Below are 27,868 nucleotides of genomic sequence, written 5' to 3' on the forward strand. Positions count from 1 at the left end.
ATTATCACCCGGAGCTACAATATTCAGCATGACTTGAGATTTCCCTTGGTCCTATGTTTAAAAACATAATTTAAAAAAATAGTATCACATCTGGAGGCAATTAGAGTTTATTAATTAGATTTGAATGGTGTGCACTGACGTTTATGTAACTTTAGAAGTTGTGTTCAATTATTCAATGATACTGTTGTCACTCCATTTTATAAATGACAGTGTGACGTTTTTTTGTCATGGAATTTGGTAAAACTACTCTATGTCATGAATTGTAAGTTCAGTCGGTTAGTAATGTTATGGACTTAGCTACACAACATAGTCTTGATCGCTGCATTACTGATACAGTATGTGTGGCTGTGCTGCACGATCCGAGGTATCGTGTTATTATAGGAGGGGCAAGTGTAGCGGGTTGGTTGCCCTTCAAAAGCCTCTCCTCTCGTGCCTTACGGTCTCACTCAACCAGGGTAGTTGAGCTGAAAGGACCGCGCCCAACACATCTCGACACCATGGGACTCACACACGACCCAACCTTCCAGAAACTGGAGAAATGGTACCATGAACATGCTCTGCACCTCAACATGAGGAAGATGTTTGAGGAAGACAAGGAGAGATTCCACAAATTCAGGTATCTTTATGGTTGGCATTTATTTTGAAATTGTCAGTGTTAATTTGTTGAAGATACACACAGTATCCTTATTCTCAAAAACATTATTACATCACCAGTATAAAATGTGATTCAAATTAAAATGCTGTCCATCAGAAAATGTTGTCTTCACTTCAGGCTATTGCCTTTAGACATAGGCTAAAAACACATAATGTGTCATCATAAACAGATGCCACTGCCAATAAAAAAACTACCATACAATTTGAGATCTTTGCAATTCATTCAGGTGCAACTGTCTCCTTCCCCAAAATATGAAGTAGTGCCTTTTATCAGAGTAGCTTATGGGCTTCCACACCATAGAAAATGCACAGCACTGTCACTGTATGTAGACTTGTGAACTCTGAACTCTCTTCATGTACTGCTAGTGATGTGCGGGTTTGTTGTCTGATGTCTGTCTGTATTGCTGTCTGTATTGTAATAACCCTAACCTTAAGTGCATTACAAGCACTTCCACATACACAAGCAAACAGTAGAATTGGGATACCCTGCCTGCCTTGGAATTAGAAATAAGTGGCTTCAGGTTTCGATTGGGCTACCCCTCAAATTCACTACAAAATGCTTGTGGTGAAACAGAACAGATTTATATTTGTTTCATAGTAAAGGGCTGTTTGATTTTGTAACTTGTGGGCAAAAGGTTATTGAGCTAATTGCCTAAATTCAGAAACAGACAGAATTACATATAGAATCCCTCATTTAATAGGATCTCTGTGGAAACAGATCACTCACCCTGTCAAATGTTCTGTCTGAATAGCACAACGCTGAAGACAGATCATGGAGACATTCTGATTGATTACTCTAAGAATCTCATCACTGAGGATGTCATGAAGATGTTGGTCGAACTGGTAAATCACTGCTTCTCTATCATTATGATTCAAATAACACAACAATTACAAATAGTCATTTGGCATTTACCTACAGTCATTATAAAAACAGTCTTCTTCTGCTGTGCGTCCAGTAGCATATCAACCTTTCTGACATGGAAGGCCCATTTGCCCACCAATAGATGTATATATGTTTTCTCTAGGGCAAGTCAAGGGGGATTGAGGCCGCCAGGGACAAGATGTTCCATGGAGACAAGATCAACTTCACTGAGGTGCGTATCTGAGCTTTAGCCTGAGCGTGGTTTATTATCAATGTTATTATCATTGTGTGATTGAATGGCCAAATGTAACACACCTGACACCTCCTCAGAAATAGGCTTGAAACCAATAAATGGCACTACATACATTTGCTGTAATTCTTATATCAGTGTGTGTGTCCTGACTGTATCTTCTCCTGTTTGGTTAGGGCCGTGCTGTGCTCCACGTGGCTCTGAGGAACCGTTCCAACCATCCCATCATGGTTGACGGACATGATGTGATGCCTGAAGTCAACAAAGTCCTGGAGAAGATGAAGGGCTTCTGTCACGTGAGTGGGAGCTGACCCAAGGGTCTCAATTTCGTAGCAATCCCCCAAATCGCTTAGTGAGACCGTTTGTATTTCCAATTTGAATAGTTACAGTACCGTTTATACATAGGATTGCTAGCTATCTCCCTGTGGCATTCAAGGCATAACAAATTAAATTTGACTGAACTGTGTAGGCACTTTATTCAATGGTCTACACGTTTGTGTCTGGTGTAGAAAGTTCGCAGTGGCGAGTGGAAGGGCTGGACTGGAAAGTCCATCACAGACGTTGTCAACGTCGGCATTGGTGGATCGGACCTGGTAAGTAAAATTTTCAACGTATCATTTGTTAAAGTGTCAATATTTTATTTATATTTTTTATTTAACCTTTAACTAGGCAATATGACGTTTCACTATTAGGTGTGGAAGCTGCCTCTGCCATCACTGTGTATTTGTTGTGTCTTCTTTGCCAGGGTCCTCTAATGGTGACTGAGGCTCTGAAGAACTACTCCAAGGGAGGTCCCCGTGTGCATTTTGTCTCCAACATTGACGGCACACACATTGCCAAAACCCTTGCTGAGCTCAATGCTGAGACCACCCTGTTCATCGTGGCCTCCAAGGTGCCTGCTTTTAATTGTCTTTACCATACCAGTGCATTCACTGGTTTTATTATTTTGTCTGAACACTTGAGAGAGATATTCTTCTTCAATATTGGTCTAAAAAAATTACAAGAAAGACATACAAAAATACATTGACAAAGAGCAAAGAAACTGCATCTGATAATATGGAAACTCTTAAAGTTCCATTCAGCTATAGCAGCAACAGCTGTTTGATACAATGGACGTTTCCATTGAAACAAAGGGATCAGTTGGTGCTGCATGCCATGTCGTGCCTTCTCTCCTATGCCTCTGTAGAGTGGTAGTCAAAATTATGTCTGAATGGTTTTCCTATTGTCACCCAGCCCTGAGACTGGGTGGAGAGAGCAGTATGAACTGCTAGTGGTTTAGTACTGTACACAGTAGCCTAAACACACATTAGAAATGTCTTTGGTGTTACTGTAGTGATCTAATTGTCTGTCCCTTTTCAGACTTTCACCACCCAAGAGACCATCACCAACGCAGAGTCTGCCAAGGAATGGTTCATTGAGCACGCTAAAGATGTGGGTAGCCTTTTTACTTTTATAAAAATACAGGGAAAGGAGTTTAATTCTATTACTGAAGATGAATGCAAAGTATGCTAAATTAAACCTTGTCTTCTTTACAGAAATCTGCTGTTGCCAAGCATTTTGTGGCGCTCTCCACTGCCGGCGTAAGTTCTTATTTTTGCAACACACCATCATAAATGCAGTGATATGCTCTGCATGTGTTTCTGTAAAATAAAATAACATTCTAATTCTGTTCTTTCTATCTCCTCTCTTCTGCAGCCTTTAGTGAAGGCCTTTGGCATTGATCCTGACAACATGTTTGGCTTCTGGGATGTGAGTGCATGTTATCTGATGATGCAGAATATGTCATGTGTGCAGTGCATTTGGGGTAGTACAGTGCTCTTCCTGCAATCACCGGCTTGTGACGGGGGACTTAGGCAACAACTATAAATAGCATAGACTTCTGACCTGTGAAGTAGGTGCCTGGGCTCACAGGCTGGCAGCTGTGGGGTAATCAGAAGCCGCACTCTCCAGCTCTGCCCTCAAAGACTATTCTATTATTGGTAGCGACCTTCTCCCTTGGAGAGGTTACTGTAAAGGCTGGGTCGCATCAAAGGTCAGAAAGCTACATTTAGTTACATTGTTGGTATTTAAAGGGTAACGGCTCTAACATGCCGTGCCCTTTCACGTCGGAGCAAAGATAGCTGCTTGCTCTCAGAAGTAATATGTATAAAAGGCAGCAGTGTGTATTCATGGATGCCAAGGGAAGCCAGGCTTCCCCAAAAATGGACCAAGAAAAAATATTTACTCTCCTCTGTGTTTCATAAATTTCCTTCAATTTGCAAGAGGCTGAGAAAGTATCCGAGTGAACGAAACAGCGCCCCCTCTGTCTCAGCATGTGTAGCATATTTCTGAAAAGCCTTGAATTGTGGCATCTCATTGTCCTGTTGTCCTCTGGTGGCTCGATAGCTAGGTAAAATCATCCCTTTCCTAAATTAGCCATCGATGGAAACAGCGATTCTGACCTAATCATAAATTCATACATTGTTCCCATGGCCTGAGAGGATGGAAGTTCAACATGTAGCGAGATGTATTATGGTAATGTTAACTAGCTGGCCGGACATATCGTTGCCCATGAAAGGAAGTTAGGCTAGTGAGCAAGTATGTTAGCTAGGTAGCCTAGGACAACAAAAACTAAAAGCGTGTACTGTCTTAGACCGTTTAGGCAACATAAAAGAGGAGGATGGCATTAGCGTTTCTCAACACGTAGGATGAGTCAACATGTTTTTTTATACTCACACACACACACATCAGTGGCGGCCATTTCAACTGGGGGGGCCAAGCTGGGCCCAGTTGTACTGTTAGAGGGGCCAATTACATTAGACGTTATTGTTGTCATATCGTTTTCTTCACTGCATTGCAGGCATAAGCAGGCAAAAGACCATCACTATGGACATCAATTTATGTTGATTGGACTAATCGTTTCTTGTATCTTTTAGTTGTCAATGTATTATACTAAGAATAGGTGATTCGATGATGTTGAAGTTGAAATGGGGCTGGAATAGTGGAGGCAGCTCCTGTTTTCTTTACGACTTGCAGTAACTCTGTGTTGTTTAGTAGTTCGAAAATGTTTGAACTACCAGATTATAGAGCAAAAAAACGCAATTATCACAACACAGATTGTAATATGGCTTTTTTTCTGGATTGGGATTTATTAGTGATATTACCCACGTACCACTACTGATTAAAGGTGTCATTCACATTGAAAATAATTATGAGAAGTGAGAATATTTAGAAGTTGGGGTCTGCCTTTTCATATAATAGGCATACCCGGCTATTTGTGACTCATTACACACGGTTTATTATATTATTACCCAAATGAAGTGCTGTGTAATATGGGTGTCACTTTCGTTATAGAGATGAGACCAAGGCGCAGCATGATGTGAATAAATCTATTTTAATGAAACGAAGAACACTTCAACAAACTTACAAAAACGCTGTAACGTTCTGAGTGTAGTGGATGAGAAGTCATGCGTAGGAAGCAGAGAGTTCAGTGGAGTGCTACTTTAATGCACAAAAAAACGACGAACATAAACCAACCCCACGGAAACACAGGGCGTATAAACAAACAAACGCCCCAAACAGGGGGACTTCCAGAAAAACCCACGAAATGGGAAAACACATAACCCACAGCCGTGCACACAAGTTGCACAAAACAGAAGGTCACAATAATTAATCCCGCACAAGGAACCAGGCGAGCCGGCTGACTAATAAAGCCTCACTAATATTATACCCAACTCAAAACAGGTGCACTCAATAAACACATAAGGAGGTAGAGGAAATAATCAGTGGCAGCTAGTAGGCCGGCGACGACGACCGCCGTGCGCCACCTGAACGGGAAGGGGAGCCACCTTCGGTCGGAGTCGTGACAAACGCAAAGCTATATAGAATAAGTGCAGACACAGGCAACTAATACATAGACAATCACCCACAAATTACCCAAGGAATATGGCTGCCTAAATATGGTTCCCAATAAGAGAAATTGATAAACAGCTGCCTCTAATTGAGAACCAATCTAGGCAACCATAGACATACAAAACACCTAGACTAGTAAACAACCCCATAAACATACAAAAACCCTAGACAGGACAAAAAAACACAACAAACCACCCCTTGTCACACCCTGACCTAACCAAAATAATAAAGAAAACAAAGATAACTAAGGTCAGGGCGTGACAATGGGGGATTCATTCTCTGCAGTGGGCTGAAATGTGTCACCACAGATAGATAAGGGTTAATGGTAAGGAATTTCAAGACAATGGTATGGAATTTTTAGAGGCTTGGGGCCTCTTTCTGGGGCAAGCTGTAGGGCCAAGTGAGATTGGGCACAGTTCCCCGTATCTGTGTCACATTCAATTACGTAAGCTGCAGAGTGCTCTGAGGTTTCTGAATCTTCTCAGGACACCACCAGACACCAATTAATATAAAATACATAGACCAGAATGCACAACACTGAAATAGTAAAGTAATTTCAGTAAGAGTCACGTTTCTCAGTTACATAACATTGGTGTTAGGGTCACTACATTTTTTTGGGGGTGGGGATACATGTTGCATATTCAAAGTTGTACTGTGAAAATGATTAAGCTCAAGAAATGTTTGTTGATATTGTGCACATTTCTAACCAGATTGTTGCTGTGTTTTAGTGGGTTGGTGGACGTTATTCCCTGTGGTCTTGTATTGGATTGTCCATTGCTCTGCACATCGGTATGTACATTATGTTGTAGGTTTATTCTCCCGGTTTAGATATTCTAATGCTTTGATCAGCTGCCTGTACTCTACCTGAGGTGAATAACCTTTGGAATCAGTTGTTAAAAGGAGATATTTGAAGTATAACTCAAAGTCTCTGGTCTTTTCTTTCTTCCCAGGCTATGACAACTTTGAGAAGCTTCTAGAAGGGGCTCACTGGATGGTAAGTACAGCCAATTATTCTCACTGTCCAAAGACTTGGAAACTTTTCTATTGGTCAGATGAATACGTGTGAGTTGACCCCCTCTTGTTCCTGTAGGACAACCATTTCAAAACAGCCCCTGTGGAGAAGAACGCTCCCATGCTTCTGGCTCTGCTGGGTGTCTGGTACATCAACTTCTTCCAGGCCGAGACCCACGCCATGCTGCCTTATGACCAGTACATGCACCGATTCGCTGCCTACTTCCAGCAGGTCCGTCAGTCACTACCTGGGTTAAGAGCCTTTACCAGGGTTAAGAGTAATTTCCACAGTTAAGACATGACTGAGTGTAACATAAGTAAACTGCCAAAGCAAAACACAGTGAAGAATGTGTCAGTCTACTTTGACAATTTACTATAATTACTATAAAAATGTATACACCCACTCCTTGTCCTGAAGGTAGGCTGTGGTCGGATATATTGTCAGATTTGTATTGATCAAATGGAAATGTGTTTTACTGTGCATACTAAGTCAAGGTTAAATAGCCTGATGATAATGTTGTTTTAGTATTAGTTTAAATTGAACGGAAACGGAACACCAAAGATGTTCAATTCATGTGATGTCTATAGGGTGACATGGAGTCCAATGGAAAGTACATCACTATTCATGGCAAACGTGTCAACTACCATACTGGCCCCATCGTATGGGGAGAGCCTGGCACCAACGGACAGCACGCCTTCTACCAGCTCATTCACCAAGGTACTGCCTCCTTAAAGGAACTGTCCAGTTAAAATCTGACTTTTAAAAGTTCATATTCTCTTAACTCATACCCAAATAATGTTGCTGACTGGTCCATAAGCTCTTCAACATATTGATTAATGGTCAGCTGAAATGGATGAGTATGTATGTTATGGAAGAGTAATATGTTATATTAGTTACAGATGCAGTGTGACTGCTGTGTCCTCCACAGGAACTCGCATGGTCCCCGCTGACTTCCTCATCCCTGCCCAGACACAGCACCCCATCAGGGAAAGCAAGCACCATAAGGTAGGCTACCCCGACAGGACACATCTTCCAGCACTACCAACCCACTGGGAACCAACTGGTTAAATCAACATGTTTCAATGTAATTTGTCAATTTGTCAAGGTATTGTGATGTGTATTCTACGTGTAAAATATATTGGATCTAAAATATGTTGAATTTGTACCTTTAAAAAAAACAATGTCAGATCTTCTTCAAAACAATAGGCTGGGCAGCCCCTCCTACTGGAGAATGTATCTACCTGCAGCTACCCTTTGACCTCCCATCCAGGGTTTTAACCAAGCCCAGCACAGCTTATCTAGGATATTTGTTACGGACAATTACCAATATGCTATTGTGAGAATGATTGTTGAGAGATCTCCTCTTAAAAACTAATTAGATTTACTGTTGCTGTCAAGTCATTCCAACGGGAAGGTTTAAGAGAGCAAATAAACAACAACAAAATTCACCTTTATTTAACCAGGTAGGCTAGTTGAGAACAAGTTCTCATTTACAACTGCGACCTGGCCAAGATAAAGCAAAGCAGTGCGACACAAACAACAAGAGAGAGTTACACATGGAATAAACAAGCATAGAGTCAATAATACAATAGAGAAAGTCTATATACAGTGTGTGCAAATGATGTAGGATAAGAGGGGTGAGGCAATAAATAGGCCATAGTGGTGAAATTTTTACAGTATGGCAAATTAAACACTGTGGTGATAGATGAGTGTGCAAGTAGTGGTACTGGGGTGCAAAGGAGCAAAATAAATCAAATAAATAACAATATGGTGATGAGGTAGTTGGATGGGCTATTTAAAGATTGGCTATGTACAGGTGCAGTGATCTGTGAGCTGCTCTGACAGCTGGTGCTTAAAGCTAGTGAGGGAGATGTGAGTCTCCAGTGATTTTTGCAGTTCGTTCCAGTCATTGGCAGCAGAGAACTGTAAGGAAAGCCGGCTGAAGGAGGAATTGGCTTTGGGGATGACCAGTGAAATTTACCTGCTGGAGTGGGTGCTGCGGGTGGGTGCTGCTATGGTGACCAGTGAGCTGAGATGAGGCTTCGCTTTACCTAGCAACGACTTATAGATGACCTGGAGCCAGGGGGTTTGGCGACGAGTATGAAGCGAGGGCCAGCCAACGAGAGCATACAGGTCACAGTGGTGGGTAGTATATGTGGCTTTGGTGACAAAACAGATGGCACTGTGATAGACTGCATCTAATTTACTGAGTAGAGTGTTGGAGGCTATTTTGTAAATGACATGGCCAAAGTCAAGGATCAGTAGCATAGTCAGTTTTACTAGGGTATGTTTGGCAGTATGAGTGAAGGATGCTTTGTTTGTGAAATAGGAAGCCAATTCTAGATTTAATTTTGGATTGGAGATGTTTAATGTGAGTCTGGAAGGAGAGTTTACAGTCTAACCAGACACCTAGGTATTTGTAGTTGTCCACATATTCTAAGTCAGAACCGTCCAGAGTAGTGATGCTGGACGGGTGGGTAGGTGTGGGCATCGATCGGATGAAGAGCATGCATTTAGTTTTGCTTGCATTTAAGAACAGTTGGAGGCCATGGAAGGAGAGTTGTATGTCATTGAAGCTCATCTGGAGGTTAGTTAACACCGTGTCAAAAGAAGGGCCAGAAGTATACAGAATGGTGTTATCTGCACAGAGGTGGATCAGAGAATCACCAGCAGCAAGAGCGATATCATTGATGTATACAGAGAAAATAGTCGGCCTGAGAATTGAACCCTGTGGCACCCCCATAGAGACTGCCAGAGGTCCGGACAACAGGCCCTCAGATTTGACACACAACTCTGTCAGAAAAGTAGTTGGTGAACCAGGCGAGGCAGTCATTTGAGAAACCAAGGCTGTTGAGTCTGCCGATAAGAATGTGGTGATTAACAGAGTCGAAAACCTTGGCCAGGTCGATGAATACAGCTGCACAGTATTATCTTTTATCGATGGTGGTTAAGATGTCGTTTAGGACCGTGAGCGTGGCTGAGGTGCACCCATGACCAGCTCGGAAACCAGATTGCATAGTGGAGAAGGTTTGGTGGGATTCGAAATGGTTGTTGATCTGTTTGCTAACTTAGCTTTCAAAGACCTCAGAAAGGCAGGGTATGATAGTTAGAGGTCTGTAGCAGTTTGGGTCTAGAGTGTCTCCCTTTGAAGAGGGGGATGACCGCAGCAGCATTCCAATCTTTTTGGATCTCAGACAATACGAAAGAGTTTGAACAAGCTAGTAATAGGGGTTGCAACAGTTTCAAATTTTAATTTTAGGAAGAGAGAGTCCAGATTGTCTAGCCCTGCTGATTTGCAGGGGTCCAGATTTTGCTGCTCTTTCAGAACATCAGCTATCTGGATTTGGGTGAAGGAGAATTGGGGAGGCAAGTTGCAGTGAGGGTGCAGGGCTGTTGACCGGGGTAGGGGTAGCCAGGGGTAGCCTTATTTAAGATGGTGAGGAAATCACTTTTAAAGAATAACCAGGCATCCTCCACTGATGGAATGAGGTCAATATCCTTCCAGGATATCTGGGCCAGGTCGATTAGAAAGGCCTGCTCGCTGAAGTGTTTTAGGGAGAGTTTGACAGTGATGAGGGGTGGTCGCTTGACCGCAGACCCATTATGGACGCAGGAAATGAGGCAGTGATCGCTGAGATCTTGGTTGAAAACAGCAGAGGTGTATTTGGAGGGCAGGTTGGTTAGGATGATACCGATGAGGGTACCCGTGTTTACGGATTTGGGGTTGTACCTGGTGGGTTCATCGATAATTTGTGTGAGATTGAGAGAATCAAAATTAGATTGTAGGATGACCGGGGTGTTAAGCATGTCCCAGTTTAGGTCACCTAACAGCACGATCTCTGAAGATAGATGGGGGGCAATCAATTCGCATATGGTGTCCAGGGCACAGCTGGGGGAAGAAGGTGGTCTATAGCAACGGTAAGAGACTTGTAGAGACCTGGATAGTAAGACAGAACTCTGCAGGCTATCCCTGCAGTAACTCCGCCCCCTTTGGCAGTACTATCTTGTCGGAAAATGTTATAGTTAGGGATGGAAATTTCAAGGTTTTTGGTGGTCTTCCTAAGCCAGGATTCAGACACAGCTAGGACATCTGGGTTGGCAGAGTGTGCTAGGACAGTGAATATAAAAAACTTAGGGAGGAGGCTTCAAATGTTAACATGCATGAAACCAAGACTTTTACGGTTACAGAAGTCAACAAATGAGAGCGCCTGGGGAATGGGATTGGAGGTAGGCACTGCAGGGCCTGGATTAACCTCCACATCACCAGAGAAATAGAGGAGGAGTAGGATAAGGGTACGGCTAAAGGCTAAAAGAACTGGTCGTCTAGTACGTTCAGCACAGAGAGTAAAAGGAGCTGATTTCTGGGCACGGTAGAATAGATTCATGGCATAATATACAGACAAAGGTTTGGTAGGATGTGAATACAGTGGGGGTAAACCTGTGCATAGTGATGATGAAAGAGATATATTGTCTCTAGACAAGCTAGCGGGCCGGGGCTCGCAAGCTAGCAGAAGGGCCTTTGAGGGACGTCGTGACGGAAGAAAGTCCGTTGTGGCCCCCTCGTGCTGTTACGTCGGGAGACGGATCAGCAGGGCTCCGTGTGGTAAACCAGGCCAATTGGAAAAATAGGTATAGTGGCCAAAGAATTTGTCCAACGGGCCTCTTAAGCTAACAGTCCGATGTGCTCTAGACAGCTAGCAGGCCACGGATAGCATATGGGCATTCAGGGGACGTCGCGACGGAGGAGCCAGTTGAGAGACCCCCTCGGGCGAATCACGTCGGTAGTCCAGTCGTGATGGGTCGGTGGGGGTCCATGCCAATCGGCAAAATAGGTATTGAAGCCCAAGGAGTGTCTGATGGACTTCTTCGGCTTGCCGGGAATTGGGCCTAGCAAGGCAAGCTCCAGGCTAATTGGTTCTTGCTTCAGGACAGAGGCGTATGAAATGTGACCATACTTTACCACTCATATATCATCAATGATGCTATTTAGGACTATATAGCATTCTCAAAATATTAAACAGCTATTGTTTTAATTTAAATCCAGAATTCAACTAAAAATAGACCATACAATAGGCCTTGGATTTCAAGCAGTGGTTGATTTAAAATGTAATGATATTTAGTGATATTGAATTGTGTTTGGTTGTCAACGCTTCCAACATTTTGAAGGAGATGTACCTTCTGCTTGGATAGTTCCACCTGTGCCATTGACATAGTCTGGCTTGTCTACAAATGAATAATTGATATATTGGATTCACATCTCCATCTCAACCAAAAATCTAAGTTAAAGAATAGGACTAAATCAAATCAAACTTTATTTCAAAACATTAAAAGTTTGAATTTATTTGATTTAGTCCAATTCATTAATTTAGATTTTTGGTTGAGATGGAGATGTAATCCAGCATATCAATTATTCATTTGTAGACAAACAAAAATTAAAGCCAGACTAAGTAGTGGCACAGATGGAACTATCTGCAATGAAGATAAGTCTCCTTCAAATGTTGATATCAGACTGCATTGACAACCAAACACAATTCAACATCACTTTTCACATACAATAAATACTGTAGCCTATTATTAACTTGTCGACAAGTTAACAAATGATCTGTTGCATTCACGTCTCCAACTCAGCCAAAAAGTTAAAGAATGGGATTAAGACAGTGGCTCAGATGGAGCTATCCAAGCAGTAGATACATCTCCTTTTAAATATTGATATTTGGTTGCGTTGTCAACCAAACAAAATTCAATACTACTTTTGTAATATAGTAAATAGCTTAAAGTTAAGGCTTTCTTACAAACTAATGTAACATTCAACCTTAAAATGAGTAACACATCCAAGGCCACATTATGAAGTTACTGTCATCATACATTTCTTCTTACTGTATGTAATCATATAAAACATGCATGTTGCTGTAATAATCTATATAGAATCTCCAACTGCATTGATCACTTGCACCATGCACTTTTAAAATAGTCTCAAGTTCCATCCAGGCCATTTGGTTCAGCTATTAGATGAAGCACAGTAATAACACATTAATCTGTTGTATAAATAAACAAAATATCTGTCAGTGTATTCCTAATTTGAAATTTCCTGTGCTTTTAAATGGATGAAAGTGCAATGACAGACATTTGGGTGACAACTAAACCAAAAATCAGATGTTTTTTTTCCATTGGAATTTTGTTAAGCTTTTATATAGATGGTTGAAAGCAGAGTGATAACACTTTGGAAATTCAACAAACCTCTGGTTGTCTTTTTGAGTGGGTGAATATAGGTTGTAATCTAATTGATCAACATCTCAACCGAATATTATCCACATTGAAATGACGTGGTGTCAGTGGGAATAATCTGGGAGTAAATACCTTCCCATTCAGTGACTGAACTAATCATTCAGTTATTCAAGTGATGCCTACTTTTACTGTTTATCTGACAAAAGAACCTATGCAGTGTTCATGCTGTGTGATACTAGGGATAATGCACAGGGATAATGTCATAATGGGATAATGCCTTACCTGTTGTATCCTCTGTCTGTAGATCCTGATGGCCAACTTCCTGGCCCAGACTGAGGCTCTGATGAAAGGAAAGACCACAGAGGAGGCTAAGAAGGAACTGGAGGCCGGCGGCCTGACAGGAGAGGCCCTGGAAACCATTCTGCCACACAAAGTTAGTGAGAGCAGATCCCTCATGGCGCAAGTCCACTGCAGCCCCAGTCCGGCCTAAAACTTTCTATGGGCTTCAACCCTGTTGTTATACTGGGGAGATTGTGTGTCTATTGCTAGGGCAGACACTGTCGCTCTGATAGGGACGTGCGTCCTCCTAGTGGACAAAATAAGTTTTGCATCAGGATGGAAGAAGCTTCAAACAGGGTGCAACACTGTATAATTACAAGTATGCAACAACTGTCTTACAACAGTTTGCGTGATATAAAATGTTTCCTTTTGTTCTGCTGTAAGGTATTCCAAGGAAACAAGCCAACCAACTCTATTGTCTTCAAGAAGCTGAACCCATTCACACTGGGAGCACTTATTGGTAAGAGCTGAATATGGACCTGTGAACCAACAACCGATGATATTTGAAATATTGATCAAAATAATGTATTTACTTGTTATGCTCCCAGTAACAATGTATGGTGTTGTTTGTTTCACAGCCATGTATGAACACAAGATCTTTGTCCAGGGTGTTATGTGGGAGATCAACAGTTTTGACCAGTGGGGGTAAGTGTGACTATTTGAAACCAAGCTCCTCGATAATGTGTAGTCTATGACAGATTACACACAGAGCCTTTATCCTATGAAATTGTACGAAAAATGTTTCACTGACATTCTATTCTGTCCACTCTGGTGAGTTTTCTGGTGACATTCTATTCCGTCCATTATTATCTCTCTCTCTCTCTCTCTCTCTCCCCCTCTCTATCTATCTCAGAGTTGAGCTGGGTAAGGCTTTGTGTAAGAAGATCGAGCCTGAGCTGCATGGCTCCAACGAGGTCCACTCTCACGACTCCTCCACCAACGGGCTCATTAACTTTATCAAGAAGAACCACGCCTAACCTGCCCACCACCGTCATCCATCCTCCCTGTCCTGCCACCCTGCTGATGGGGGTGTCTGGAATGTAGTGATGGTAGACTCACTGCAGCATCAGTCACCATGCAGAGGAGTTGAAGCACTTTCTATGTCTGTAATCATCTGTCTGCGTCCTGTCTGTTTGTTGTGACATCAGACTGTATTTTACGTACTGTTGTATGTTTAAGCAATAAGGCCCGAGTCGGTGTGGTATATGGCCAATATACCACGGCTAAGGGCTCTTAGGCGATACGCAACGCGGAGTGCCTGGACACAGCTCTTAGTCGTGGTATATTAGCCATATACCACAAATCCCTGAGGTGCCTTACTGCTATTATAAACTGGTTACCAACGTAATTATAAGGGTAAAAATAAATGTTTTGTCATACCCGTGGTATACTGTCTGATGTATCACGGCTGTCAGCCAATCAGCATTCAGGGTTTGAACCACCCAGTTTATAGTTATGGGTTTACCACTGTAAAGGGGAACGCTACTGTAGAGTGAGCCTGTGGAGGGGAGTGTAAACTACATCCCAGACTGTCCCACTCCACTTATGGGGAGTAAAGCTTTTAATTAACATCTTTACACCAATCTATTGTCTGTGTCCTTAGTTGATTCTAGCCTGCATTCTGTTCAGAAGTTTTCAGTTGCAGACAATCCTAGAGGATGCATTTATGTATGAATAATGGAAACCACTTTCAAACCACACTCTCAATAAATCCAATGTGTTTTACTCATACAGGAATGAAAGTGTTCCTTTCTGTCCGAACCATCACTAGATGGCATTAGAGGACCCCAGATTTGGCCCAGTATAAACAAAACCAGCCTCAGAGCAAATCACTGCTGTGCTTATTCTCTGGAACACAGGGTCAGAGGTCAATCTATCTCCTATATTTTCCATCCCCACAAATCCCCAGACATCACAGACTGTTAAGTAGCATCCATACTCAGAGAAAAACAAACAGCAGGCAGAAATACATCTGGAAAACATCATGTGATATGCAGGCCCCTCAATGTGAGACAGTTTAATCATCATTAAGCTCTATGATATGTGACTAAAACTCCATTAAACAAAATGCTCTGTGAATTTCAAACAAACCATGTCTCATCCTAATTTCTGCTTGTACATTACAGATTACTTTGCTGTGCAATGCACAAATACGTCTCATCATAAATCCAGCAAGTACATGATGTTGCATGCAAGAATACACTGAGTGTACAAACGATTAAGAACATCTTCACTTAAATATTTTGTCTTGCCAATTCACCCTCTGAATGGCAAACATACATAATCCATGTCTCAATAGTCTCAAGGCTTAAAAATCCTTCTTTAACCTGTCTCCTTCCCTTCATCTACACACTGATGGAAGGTGTGGAAGGTGACATCAATAAGAGATCATAGCTTTCACCTGGATTCACCTGATCAGTCTTTGTCGTGGAAAAGCAGGTGTCCCTAATGTTTTGTACGCTCAGTGTATGTCTCATCATAAGACCAGCAAGTACATTACAGATGACTTTGCTCCGCACATGCTTTTTCCATAATACTGTATACAAGAATATGTGATGTTTGTTTCAACCAACCTTGAAGTACTATTTTTCTCTGTACCAAACTGCTCCTGGTTATAATTTATTGAGTGCCAAAGAGCACAAAGAGAAAAACCAAGGGACCCAAGACACTGTGATGGGCTCAGCAATCCTGTTGCTTGGCAACAACTCTATACTTCAATCATAACGTAGCCTGAGTTATTTCAGGCTCAGTGGCACAGAATATAACAAGCGAGTTTTGATATCATTTTGGAGCTTGAGAGAGAGAAAAAATGTTTCTTGATTTATATTTGCACCTGCTTGTTCAGGGAGAAAGTATTTGAGTAAGTAGTCTGCCGAATAGCCTACTAACCCATTCTAGGACACATGCACTTTTCAAGTTACATTCAGGAATGCAGCTCAAACTGTTCCATTGAAACCATGAATTTTGAACATGAATACGACTGCCAGTTCAGAGCATGTTCCTGAGATGTTTCAAGAACAATGCCTACTGCATTCCCCCACATTCTCCCTGCATGCTTTATTGGTTGACCTGTCAGTCATTCTCACTGAGGCCTGTTTAAGAGTTGCCCCTCAACCTCCAACACCACGGTCGCCAAGGCAACGTCACCCCTCCAGTCTGTACACACATTCCCAAGTTCACAGAGGTGACAGAAAGTAGGACCTGGGAGTGGATATGTGTTAACTGGCTATTAGCCAGCTGGGGTTTGTGTTTGTCTATACCTCATCATCACTTGAGAGATGATTTGAATTCCTGTTGTTAAGCTATGTGTTGAACAATGAGGACCAGCACAAACCTCCTGGAATATTTTGAAGTCAATACTGTATGTATGACACATTTCTGCATGTGTAACACTTACCATGAAAACCTAATGCTGAGGAGAAGTTCACCCTGCAGTTCCACAGTTATGTTTCCTAGTCACTTGAACTTTGCAGGAATGCCATTGATCAAATATGATCTTATATCTCAACACACTTTCCATGGGATATTTATTTTCTAAGGCAAATATTACTCCTGAAATACTTGCAAAGCAAACTCACAGATTCCTCTCTTATAACCCAGATGTTGTCCCTCTCATTTTCTCAGTTGGTCTCCAGTCTAAATCTGCTATTGACAACCCTCACATGGCGGACCCTCGGCCTACAGATGTAAAAAGGGGCCATTTAGTCAGGTCCTGTTCCATATTTCCCATGGCTACTAGAGATATATGAAGGTTAGTCTAAGTGCGTGGGCAGGAATTGCTCCTCGTCATCATACTGCTGACTAGTATAAAATATAGGGAGACAGTGGGAACAGGGGAGCTGGGGGCCCGGAGCTCTGGGTGGTCCCTGGCATTGTGGATCCCAGTCTACCAGGGGTGGCAGTGATACTGTCAGTCACATCTCTGAGACATACAGTACATGCCAGGTTTTTATGACCCCCACGACAATCAACTTTTTGACTTGATTTCTGCCAAACTACCAGACAGACAGCTGTGGCTTGTTTAGTCTCACGGGCCCGTGGCCACCTCTCTGTCATTTATTCAAGCCATGTGATTTTGAAGTGAAGAGTAAATTGACTTGAGCCTTCAGTTGGCGTTCTACCGCTCCAGCACGGTGACGCTGTTGATGGTCATAGAGGGCAGTAATGCAAATTGATATTAACATGTCAGAGGTCACACCCTGATGTTTAACAAGTTAAGTATTTAACATTAACACATTTCATTGGTTCACTTTTAGATATAACACCACAGACTAACGTGTCTGTAACCATAGAATCATGTTGTGTATGAGGTCATTCTGTTGTATGCATATTTCAGGATGGGCTCCTGGTGGTGGAGGGATCTCTGTGCTCCAGAGGGAAGGCTTCCTTTGTATGGTGTAACAGATCTCACCTCACAGTGGGACCCTGGGGCTCCAGCTATACCGCACACACAGAGCTCCCTGAGTAACAGGGCGGTACCCTCACACACACACATAAAGAGTGCTTTGTGCCCAAACTCCTGGAGCTGTCAACCAACACCAGAGTTCTTCCTCAGGAAGACTGAACTGAACATGACTGTTCAGAAGCACTCAGCTCGGCTGCCCAGTTGGGGACAGACTGTTCTGCTGTTTATGCCTACACATATACAGTACAGTACATATCCATACTGAATTATACCTGAGCATGTCTCAGTCATAACAGATTACAATGACATTGAGTGTGATTTATCTGGATGGGTTGAGGTGTATTTTAGGAGACTTGGTAAGAACCTCACACGTCCTCCTCCGCGTCTGACCCTGGATGAGCTCTATTGTAAGTACATATTTTACCAGTGAAATCTACCTGCCCACTCATTCACCAATACAGTCTGAAAGAGAGATGGCGTGAGGGGATAACAGTAGTTAAATTATCTACTTCCAGTTCCTGCAATCCAGGCCAATGCAATGCCCATCCATTATCCATTACACAGAACAACTAAACGGCAGAAGTAAATACATTTTGGTGAGTATACATTTGTAAAATTATATTAAGGTGACCTCTGCCACTGAACCTGTCCTTGGAACCATCCCAACACTCTAGTCCAGCGGGTCAGTTTGTATGGTTTCTATCTCAACCCTGTGCTGACCTTCATTTTCTGCACTGGCCCTGATAAACATTTTCCCAATCCATGTTAGCTCTAGGCTCTGTTCTGTCACAACCAACCGCTCCTGAATTCCAGGCCTGCTGACTGACCAACCTCAGGCCTTCACAGCCTTTGTTCTGGACTTCAGAGGGGGAATACCTCAAAATCAAAAGCAGCACATTTCCTGTTCAACAATGATTCTGTTCACTACTTTAAAAGCAAAGTCAGGCAATTCAGTTTTGTATGACAAATATAAACCTCTCTACACTCAGAATAACATTAATTGTGTATGCTGATGGTATTCTCTGTACACTTGACAGAGAATCAAGGCATTGTTGCCATGTCGCCTTTATGGCATCCTAGGCTGATTGCGCTGCTATTTTCATTGTAATTTATTGTTTTAAGTGTTTTTTAACATGCATTTTTATTTTGAGTAGCAAATCAGGTATTGATATTTTTTATCCAATAATTTTTTACCTCAATGTTGAAATCAGACAAAAAATTGCATCAACAAAGTAAAGCTAGCTGATTGTTTCTTTTGAATACCTGCATTGAAGGGTTTCGCCAATTATCTCCAGGACGACAACAAAGGACAGGAATGGGGCACATTGGCATTGTTTACTTACGGAAGATTCCTTCATAATTTGAAGAAGATAAAACAAACCCTGAGTAAGGAACTCAAAAAAATGAGCAATTCAACTTGGAATCCTATGGAAAAAGCTCAAACATCGAGGATGGAGACGTGGTAGGAAACGACAAGGGCGCAATGTTGGAATTAGAAGTGGAGGGGGACATATTTTTTATTTAAAAAATATATACAGTACCAGTCAAAAGTTAGGACACCTACTCATTCAAGGGTTTTCCTTTATTTTTTACTATTTTCTACATTGTAGAATAATAATAAAGACATCAAAACTAGGAAATAACACACATGGAATCGTCTAGTAACCAAAAAAGTGTTAAACAAATCAAAATTTATTTTATATTTGAGATTCTTCAAAGTAGCCACCCTTTACCTTGATGACAGCTTTGCACACTCTTGGCATTCTCTCAACCAGCTTCATGAGGTAGTCACCTGGAATGCATTTCAATTAACAGGTGTGCCTTGTTAAAAGTTCATTTGTGTAATTTATTTAATGTGTTTGAGACAATCAGTTGTGTTGTGACAAGGTAGGGGTGGTATGCAGAAGATCGCCTTATTTGGTCAAATAAGCAAAGAGAAACGACAGTCCATCCTTACTTTAAGACATGAAGGTCAGTCAATGTGAAAAGACATTTTTACATTTCTTCAAGTGCAGTCGTAAAAACCAAGCGCCCTGATGAAACTGGCTCTCATGAGGACCACCACAGGGAAGGAAGACCCAGAGAAACCTCTGGATAAGGACAAGTTCATTAGAGTAAACTGCACCTCAGATTGCAGCACAAATAAATGCTTCACAGAGTTCAAGTAACAAACATAACTCATCTTCTGCACATCTATCACCCCAGTGTTTAATTTGCCATACTGTAATAATTCCGCCACTATGGCCTATTTATTGCCTAACCCCCCTAATCCTACCTCATTTGCACACACTGTATATAGACTTTCTCTATTGTATTATTGACTGTATGCTTGTTTATTCCATGTCTAACTCCGTGTTGTTGTTTGTGTCGCACTGCGTTGTTTTATTTTGGCCAGGTCGCAGTTATAAAACTTTTCACCTAAATCCAGTGACATGAAGAAATGTTTTGTTTATCATGTTGAATTCACATTAGTTGACAACTCAACCAAATCTAAAGTAAAACTAGACATTGAAATGACATGTGTGTCCAGTGGATATCTCATTTACAACGGGCAAAACGTTCTATGCAACTCGTGCTGGCGTGTCACAATACCTGGTACTCTAGTCCTGGATCTTGGAACTGCTACTCACGCAGGTCCTGAATTTGTTTCAGACAGGGTTAGTTTGTGTTTCGCATGTGCTTAATAGCACAGATTAGAGCACCAAACGCTCTAAGATCCATACAGTCATACTGTATGTGAAAGGGCCCTAAATCTCCCAATCTCCCCAGTGTGACACTAATCTATCGCCCCCTTAAAACCAACAGTCTCTTTTAAGACAGTTTTCTGAGCTGATCACCTCTCTGTGTTCTACCCTCTTCAATGTTGTTATCCAAGTTGATTTCAACATTCCGTTGATTCAAGAAAATTTTCCTATGCCACTGACATCCTGACTTTCTTGGAGCCAACAACTCCACACAATCGTGGACATACCCTAGACCTCATTATCACTGGAGAAGTCCCAGCCTCAGACCTGGATATACATGAGGTAGGTGTATCTGATGATAGAGATGTGACAATGTCTGTGAGTACTCCTGCACTTCAGCTCCGGCCAAGCACACTATTAAATTCAGAAACATCAAAACCCTTGACACGTCCGTCTTCCAGGAGTCTGGTTCCCCTGCCCTACAAGCTGATGTCATGAGTCCACCCCTGATGAGATGGTTAACCTATATAATAGCGCTCTAAGGAACAACTTTAAACAGCCTAGCCCCTGAAAAAACATGTAAAGTCTTCCATCATCAGTCATCTCCTCCCCCCTACAGACTCTGGCCATCCCACAGCAACTACCGAACAAAGCAACATATTTGCTGAGTTCTTCAAGGATAAAATCAACACCATCCAAAAGAACATTGTATCCTCCAACCCTAATCTCACTCTGGCTCCTACCCCACCACCCATATCGGGGCGGCAGGGTAGCCTAGTGGTTAGAGAGTTGGACTAGTAACCGAAAGGTTGCATGTTCAAATCACTGAGCTGTCAAGGTACAAATCTGTCATTCTGCCCCTGAAAAGGCAGTTAACCCACTGTTCCTAGGCCGTCATTGAAGATAAGAATTTGTTCTTAACTGACTTGCCTAGTTAAATAAAATAAAAATAAAATCTGGTCATCCTCTTAGTGACTTTGCCACCCTTTGCCTTGATGACAGCCTTGCATTCTCTCAACCAGCTTCATCTGCTATGCTTTTCCAACAGTCTTGAAGGAGTTCCCACATATGCTGAGCACTTGTTGGCTGCTATTTATTCATTATGTGGTCCAACTCATCCCAAACCATCTCAATTTGGTTGAGCTTGGGTGATTGTGAAGGCCAGGTCATCTGATGCAGAACTCCATCACTCTCCTTCTTTGTCAAATAGCCCTTACACAGCCTGGAGGTGTGTTGGGTCATTGTGCTGTTGAAAAATAAATGATAGTCCAACTAAGTGCAAACCAGATGGGATGGTGTATCACTGCAGAATGCTGTGGTAGCCATGCTGGAGAAGTGTGCCTTGAATTCTAAATAAATCACTGACAGTGTCACCAGCAAAGCACCCCCACATCATCACACCTCCTTCTTCCATGCTTCACGGTGGGAACCACACATGTGGAGATGTCTCACAAAGACACGCCGGTTGGAACCAAAAATCTCAAATTTGGACTCATCAGACCAAAGGACAGATTTCCACTTGTCTAATGTCCGTTGTACATATGTCCTGGCCCAAGCAAGTATTTTATTCTTATTGGTGTCCTTTAGTAGTAGTTTCTTTGCAGCAATTCGAACATGAAGCCCTGATTCACTCAGTCTCACTATTATTCTGCAATGTAGAAAATAGTACAAATAAAGAAAAACCCTTGAATGAATAGTGGTGTCCAAACCTTTGACTGGTACAGTAAGTGCTGCTTTCAACACTGTAGATCATCCCATTCTACTGCAGCGCCTCAGAAAGCCATCTGTGGGACTGCCCTAAACTGGTTCACATCCTACTTCTCTAACCACAAGCAGTACTTCCCCCTTGGTGAGGAAAGATCAGAGGAGTCCACCATAACCTGCGGTGTCCAACAAGGGTCGGTGCTAGGACCCATTCTCTTCCTGCTCTCACTTGGCCAGATCTTCAGACAACACAGTGTCCAATTTCACTACGCAGACGACACACATGTTTACATTAAAACACTGACACAACATCTGCTCTGTCAACCTTGTCCAACTGTCTGGAAGAGGTTTTAAATACTGGATGCAGAATAACTTCCTCCAACTCAACAGCAGTAAGACAGAGGTAATTCTGATAGGCACCCCACAGCAGATCACCAACACCTGCAGAATCTTTCCTGCCATAGATGGCCACATCATTCGCCTCTCCTCAGTCATCATCAACCTGGGTGTGAAATTCAACCCTGCTCTCTCCTTCAATGCCCACATTAGTCCACCTAAGACCCTATCTCACTACTTCTGATGCTGAAAAGCTTATCCATGCATTTGTTTTCTCCAGAATTGATTATGGGAATGCAGTATTTGGGGGCCTGCCTTTACACTCAATTCATACATTACAGCTCATTCTAAACAGTGCTGCATGGCTTCTGACACAACAAAAAGTCTGTCCACATCACCCCATCCTTGCTGACCTCCATTGGCTGCCTGTCCCTCAAATAATTGACTTTAAAATTAAATTATCCTCCTGTTCTACAAAGCCCTAAATGGGGTATGTACTCTCCCCCTATGAACCTCCATGCACCCTATGGTCAGGGCAAGCCAAAATGGTTCATGCACCCAGGACCCGGCTCCGGACAATGGAAGACCGTGCCTTTTCCTCCCACGCACCACGCCTTGGGAACTCCCTTCCTGACAATCTCAGGGCTGATCAGACTTCTGGGGCTTTTAAAGAAGGGCTTAAGACACATTTTCATTGGCTGGCCTACCCTTCTTCCTAGACTTTGATTGTTGCTTTTATGATTTGGCTATATACAGTGCATTGGGAAAGAAATTCCACATTTTGTTACGTTACAGCTTTATTCTACAATGTATTAAATTGTTTATTTCCCTCATCAATCTACACACAATAACCCATCCCTACGGTGAAGCAGGGTAGTGGCAGCATCATGTTGTGGGGATATTTTTCAGCGTCAGGGACTGAGAGACTAGTCAGGATCAAGGAAAAGATTAACAGAGCAAAGTACAGAGAGATCCTTGATGGAAACCTGCTCCAGAGCACTCAGGACCTCAGACTGAGGTGATGTTCACCTTCCAACAAGAAAATGATCTTAAGCACACAGCCAAGACAACGTAAGAGTGGCTTCGGGACAAGTCTCTGAATGTCCTTGGGTGGCCCAGCCAGAGCCTGAACCCGATCGATCGAACATCTCTGGAGAGACCTGAAAATAGCTGTGCAGAGACGCTCCCCATACAACCTGACAGAGCTTGAGAGGAGCTGCAGAGAAGAATGGGAGAAACTATAGCGTAATACCCAAGAAGACTCAAGGCTGTAATCGCTGCCAAAGGTGCTTCAACAAAGTACTGAGTAAAGGGTCTGAATACTTATGTAAATGTCATATTTCAGTTTTTGTATGTTTTTTTGCCAATATTTCTAAAAAACTGTTTTTGCTTTGACATTATGGGGTATTGTGTGTAGATTGATGAGGAAAATAAACAATTTAATCAATTTTAGAATAAAGCTGTAAAGTAACAAAATGTGGAAAAAGTCAAGGGGCCTGAATACGTTCCGAATGCACTGTACAGTGAGCTCTAAAAGTACTGGGACAGTGAAACGTTTTTGTTTTGGCTCTGTGCTCTGTACTCTGTACTCCAGCACTTTGGGTTTGAAATTATAGTAAAAATAATCCTTTATTACATTTGAAAAGCACTTTTCATTACAGAAGAATAATCTCAAAGTACATAAAATAAAAGATAAAATAGAAATCTAAAATCTGGTGAACCGTTTAGAAATTACAACACTTTTTGTACATAGTCCCCCCATTTTAGGGGACCATATTCCTAGAACAAAATGACTACATCAGGTTTGTGACTCTAAAAACTTGTTTGCTGTTTGTTTTGGTTGTGTTTCAGATTATTTTGTGCCCAATAGAAATTAATGGTAAATAATGTATTGTGTCATTTTGGAGTCACTTTTATTTTAAATAAGAATAGAATATGTTTCTAAACACTATTACATTAATGCGGATGCTACCATAATTACAGACAGTCCTGAATGAATCTGAATAATTATGAGTGAAGAAAGTTGAAGACACAAATATCATACCACCAAGACATGCTAACCTCCCCCCATTACAATAACAGGGAGGTTAGCAGTTTTGGAGGATGATATTTATGCCTTTGTAACTTTCATTTCATCATTATTCACGATAATCTGTAATCATGGTAGCATCCACATTAATATAGAAGTGTTTGGAAACATATTATATTCTTATTTACAATAAAAGTCACTCCAAAATGACAATACATTATTTACCATTCATTTCTATTGGGCACAAAATAATCTGAAACACAACCAAAACAAACAGCAAATGAATCCAACAAATTTGTTGTCACAAGGTTGATGTAGTCAATGTGTGCTAGGAATATGGGACCAAATACTAAACTTTTGACTTCTTCAATACACATACTGTATAAGTGAATTTGTCCCAATACATTTGGTCCCATTAAAATAGGGGGACTATGTACAAAAGGACTGTAATTTCTAAACGGTTCACCAGATATGGATGACAATACCTTTAAATTAAAGCTGCACTTTAACCTCATAGTCATTGTATTATTTATGTTTTATTTTATGCACTTTGAGATAAATTGTCAAGTGGGATGACACACACTTAACAACCTCAGAGACAGTCACAAAGAAAAATATATCAACCACCACTTCTTTGCAAACCAAATCTCCATAGGCCCAATGTGTGACTGTGTGATATTTGTAGTGTACTTGACGTGGCTCCTCCAGGCTTGTGGTTATTGTGAGGTATTATAGAGTTGGGGGATTCATTTAAGAGTTTAAGAGGAGCATTACAGTAACCATCCTACTTTATGCTCCAATTGGCACAAATGTAGTCCAACAGGACGTGAATTTAAGAATCCGTCTTAAATCCTCTCACTTGTACAATAGGAAACCGCGGGGGTGCCATCTTGTTCATCTAGACAGTTTGTTAATTTGAATCAGTTTATAATCCCTGTAGTGTTATTTAAACCTGATTATAGACAGAAAACCAAGGGGAAATGTGCAGAAACAGACCCGGAGCAGATTGTCTGTGTGTGTGTTAGATGCTTCTATCTCATTTTAAGATTCAGAACTTGTTGAGTGAATTGATGGTCAACCCCAACTCATCATAACTAAAATGTAGTAACCAGAACAAGTCCAGTAGTGAGGGTCTTGGGCTGTAAGTATCAAGCGTCTCAGAATGGGAGTGCTGATTTAGGATCCGTTTTGCCTTATAGATCACAATGGGCAAAAGGGAATCGATGTGAGATGCTTGATACATATGGCCTCTGATTCCAGTAAAGTGCAGATGGACTGTTTACTTCCAGAGCCAACAACACCCCAGAGACTACCCTATCAGTGATGACTGTCAGGACCAGAGCTATCATACTGTACATACCACGGTGGGGGCTGCTCTCTGCTCTGCTCTCTGAGGGATCCTCCATCACACGACTTGCTGGAGAGACTTGCGTGCGGGAATGTAATTACACACCACAATTGCAGTAGCTCTGATCTGACGATGATATCTTTCTAGAACAAACATCTGAGTACACAGAGGTAACTGGAAGGCATGAACAACAGCATGGGACTTTCATCCAGAGCTGGGATTTTTCATCTTTGTAAGCATCCATCTTCTCCACAGGGAGACAAGGCAAGGACATGGGAAAGTCAGTTGTCCATATCACTATCAAGTTCAGGCTAAATCATTCCCATACCCTTCCCAAGTTTACCACATTTCGTTGTTGATTTATGTCCAATGGCAGCACTACATTACAGCATGCAATAAAATGGTAATAACATGGTAATAGTATGGTAACAAGGTATTTGTGTTGTAGTTCAACAAAGTACCAGCATTTGGATAGAAATGATCATGACTTCACATACAACAAAAAAATACATCATCATTTGGTTTAAGTTAGCTACAAAACCACTTTATTTAAAAAGCAGATTATATAATCTACAGTTAAATGATACGTCCCGATTTTTAATACATTAAATAACTTTAGACTTTTTCATGTTTAGATAAATAAATCTAGTTTCCTTTTTTATGAACCATCTAGGTAATCAAACACTTATACAAAAGCGATACAAAAGTGATGTGACAGAGGTGTCATATGTGCTTATTGAAAACTACTGATAGGACAGAGAGAAGTCTTCACTTTCAGAGTGATTTATGACAGAGGATGAAAGAAAAACTAGCCTCTTTATGCACAGGTCTGGGGAAACTAGCTGTGTGCTATGCAATAGACATGGAACTGAAGTAGTATTAAGACATCGTTAAAGGGGATCAACTCTTGTCAAGTCTAAACATCTTCTGCTTTAATGAAAAATGATTTGAGATTGATATGAGTGGGTCTTATTGTACTATTCAAACTACAGTTCAGAAAATGCCATTGCCTCATTCTTCAAGTATATTACACATTCATTGACTAGGAGTCTCATCATACTATGCTGAGATTCAGTTTATCTACCATCAAAGGGAATTTCCCAGCAAAAACATGTACTCCAGGGATACTAGCCTTTTCACTTCTGTAAATGTACAACTGGGAGCAGAGCAAAAATTAAACAACAGTTTGCCAAACATACACTAATAATTACATTCCAAAGAATCTCATCGAGGGATACATCAGAAAGCACATGATGCCTGTGTCGGCCACTCCTCTCCGTAATCTCTACGTCAGCCTCCTTGTCTGTTAGATTCAGTAGTATGAGAGGACAGTTCCTCTGACTAGGCTACTGTGAGCAGGTACTGGGTAGGCCTGAGTCAGAGCCTTAACCCATCCTTTCTGTTGGAGAGAGATTGAGAGAGCATGGGTCGTTTTGTGGAGCTGGATGGCCGTTGTCCTGCTCACTCAACAAGGTACATGCACCATGGCACTGCCACTGGTGCACACACACACACACACACACACACACACACACACACACACACACACACACACACACACACACACACACACACACACACACACACACACACACACACACACACACACACACACACACACACACACACACACACACACACACACACACACACACTTCTGTACACACTGAGTATACCAAACATTAAGAACACCTTCCTAATATTGAGTTACACCACGTTTGCACTCAGAACAGCCTCAATTCATCGGACATGGACTCTACAAGGTGTCCAAAGTGTTCCGGAGTTGTTGACTCCAATGCTTCCCACAGTTGTGTCAAGTTGGCTGGATGTCCTTTGGCTGGTGGACCATTCTGGCTGGTGGACCAGACACGGGAAAAACCCAGCACCGTTACAGTCTTTGACACAAACCGGTGCGCCTGACACCTACACTATAACCCGTTCAAAGGCACTTAAATATTTTGTCTTGCCCATTCACCATCAGAATGGCACACAAAACACAATCCATGTCTCAATTGTCTCAAGGCTTAAAAATCAGGTTGAACCTATCTTCAACTACACCGATTGAAGTGGATTTAACAAGTGACATCACCTGGATTCATCTGGTCAGTCTATGCCATGGAAAGAGCAGT

General features: G+C 41.8%; 1 protein-coding gene across 1 annotated transcript; it reads left to right on the plus strand.

Moving 5' to 3' along the window:
- Positions 1-420: 420 nt before the first annotated feature.
- On the plus strand, positions 421-15,323 carry LOC135550886 (glucose-6-phosphate isomerase-like). Its single transcript, XM_064982092.1, has 18 exons — positions 421-616; positions 1,407-1,497; positions 1,680-1,748; positions 1,943-2,062; positions 2,276-2,359; positions 2,512-2,658; positions 3,126-3,197; positions 3,302-3,346; positions 3,462-3,515; positions 6,386-6,446; positions 6,608-6,651; positions 6,748-6,900; positions 7,257-7,386; positions 7,598-7,674; positions 13,199-13,327; positions 13,618-13,693; positions 13,812-13,878; positions 14,087-15,323. Exons 1-18 carry the CDS (start codon positions 498-500, stop codon positions 14,208-14,210), a joined length of 1,662 nt encoding a protein of 553 aa, XP_064838164.1. The 5' UTR covers positions 421-497; the 3' UTR covers positions 14,211-15,323.
- The last annotated feature ends 12,545 nt before the right edge of the window (positions 15,324-27,868 follow it).

The sequence above is a fragment of the Oncorhynchus masou genome, chromosome 1 (genome assembly GCF_036934945.1).
Source record: "Oncorhynchus masou masou isolate Uvic2021 chromosome 1, UVic_Omas_1.1, whole genome shotgun sequence".
Classification (NCBI taxonomy): domain Eukaryota; kingdom Metazoa; phylum Chordata; class Actinopteri; order Salmoniformes; family Salmonidae; genus Oncorhynchus; species Oncorhynchus masou.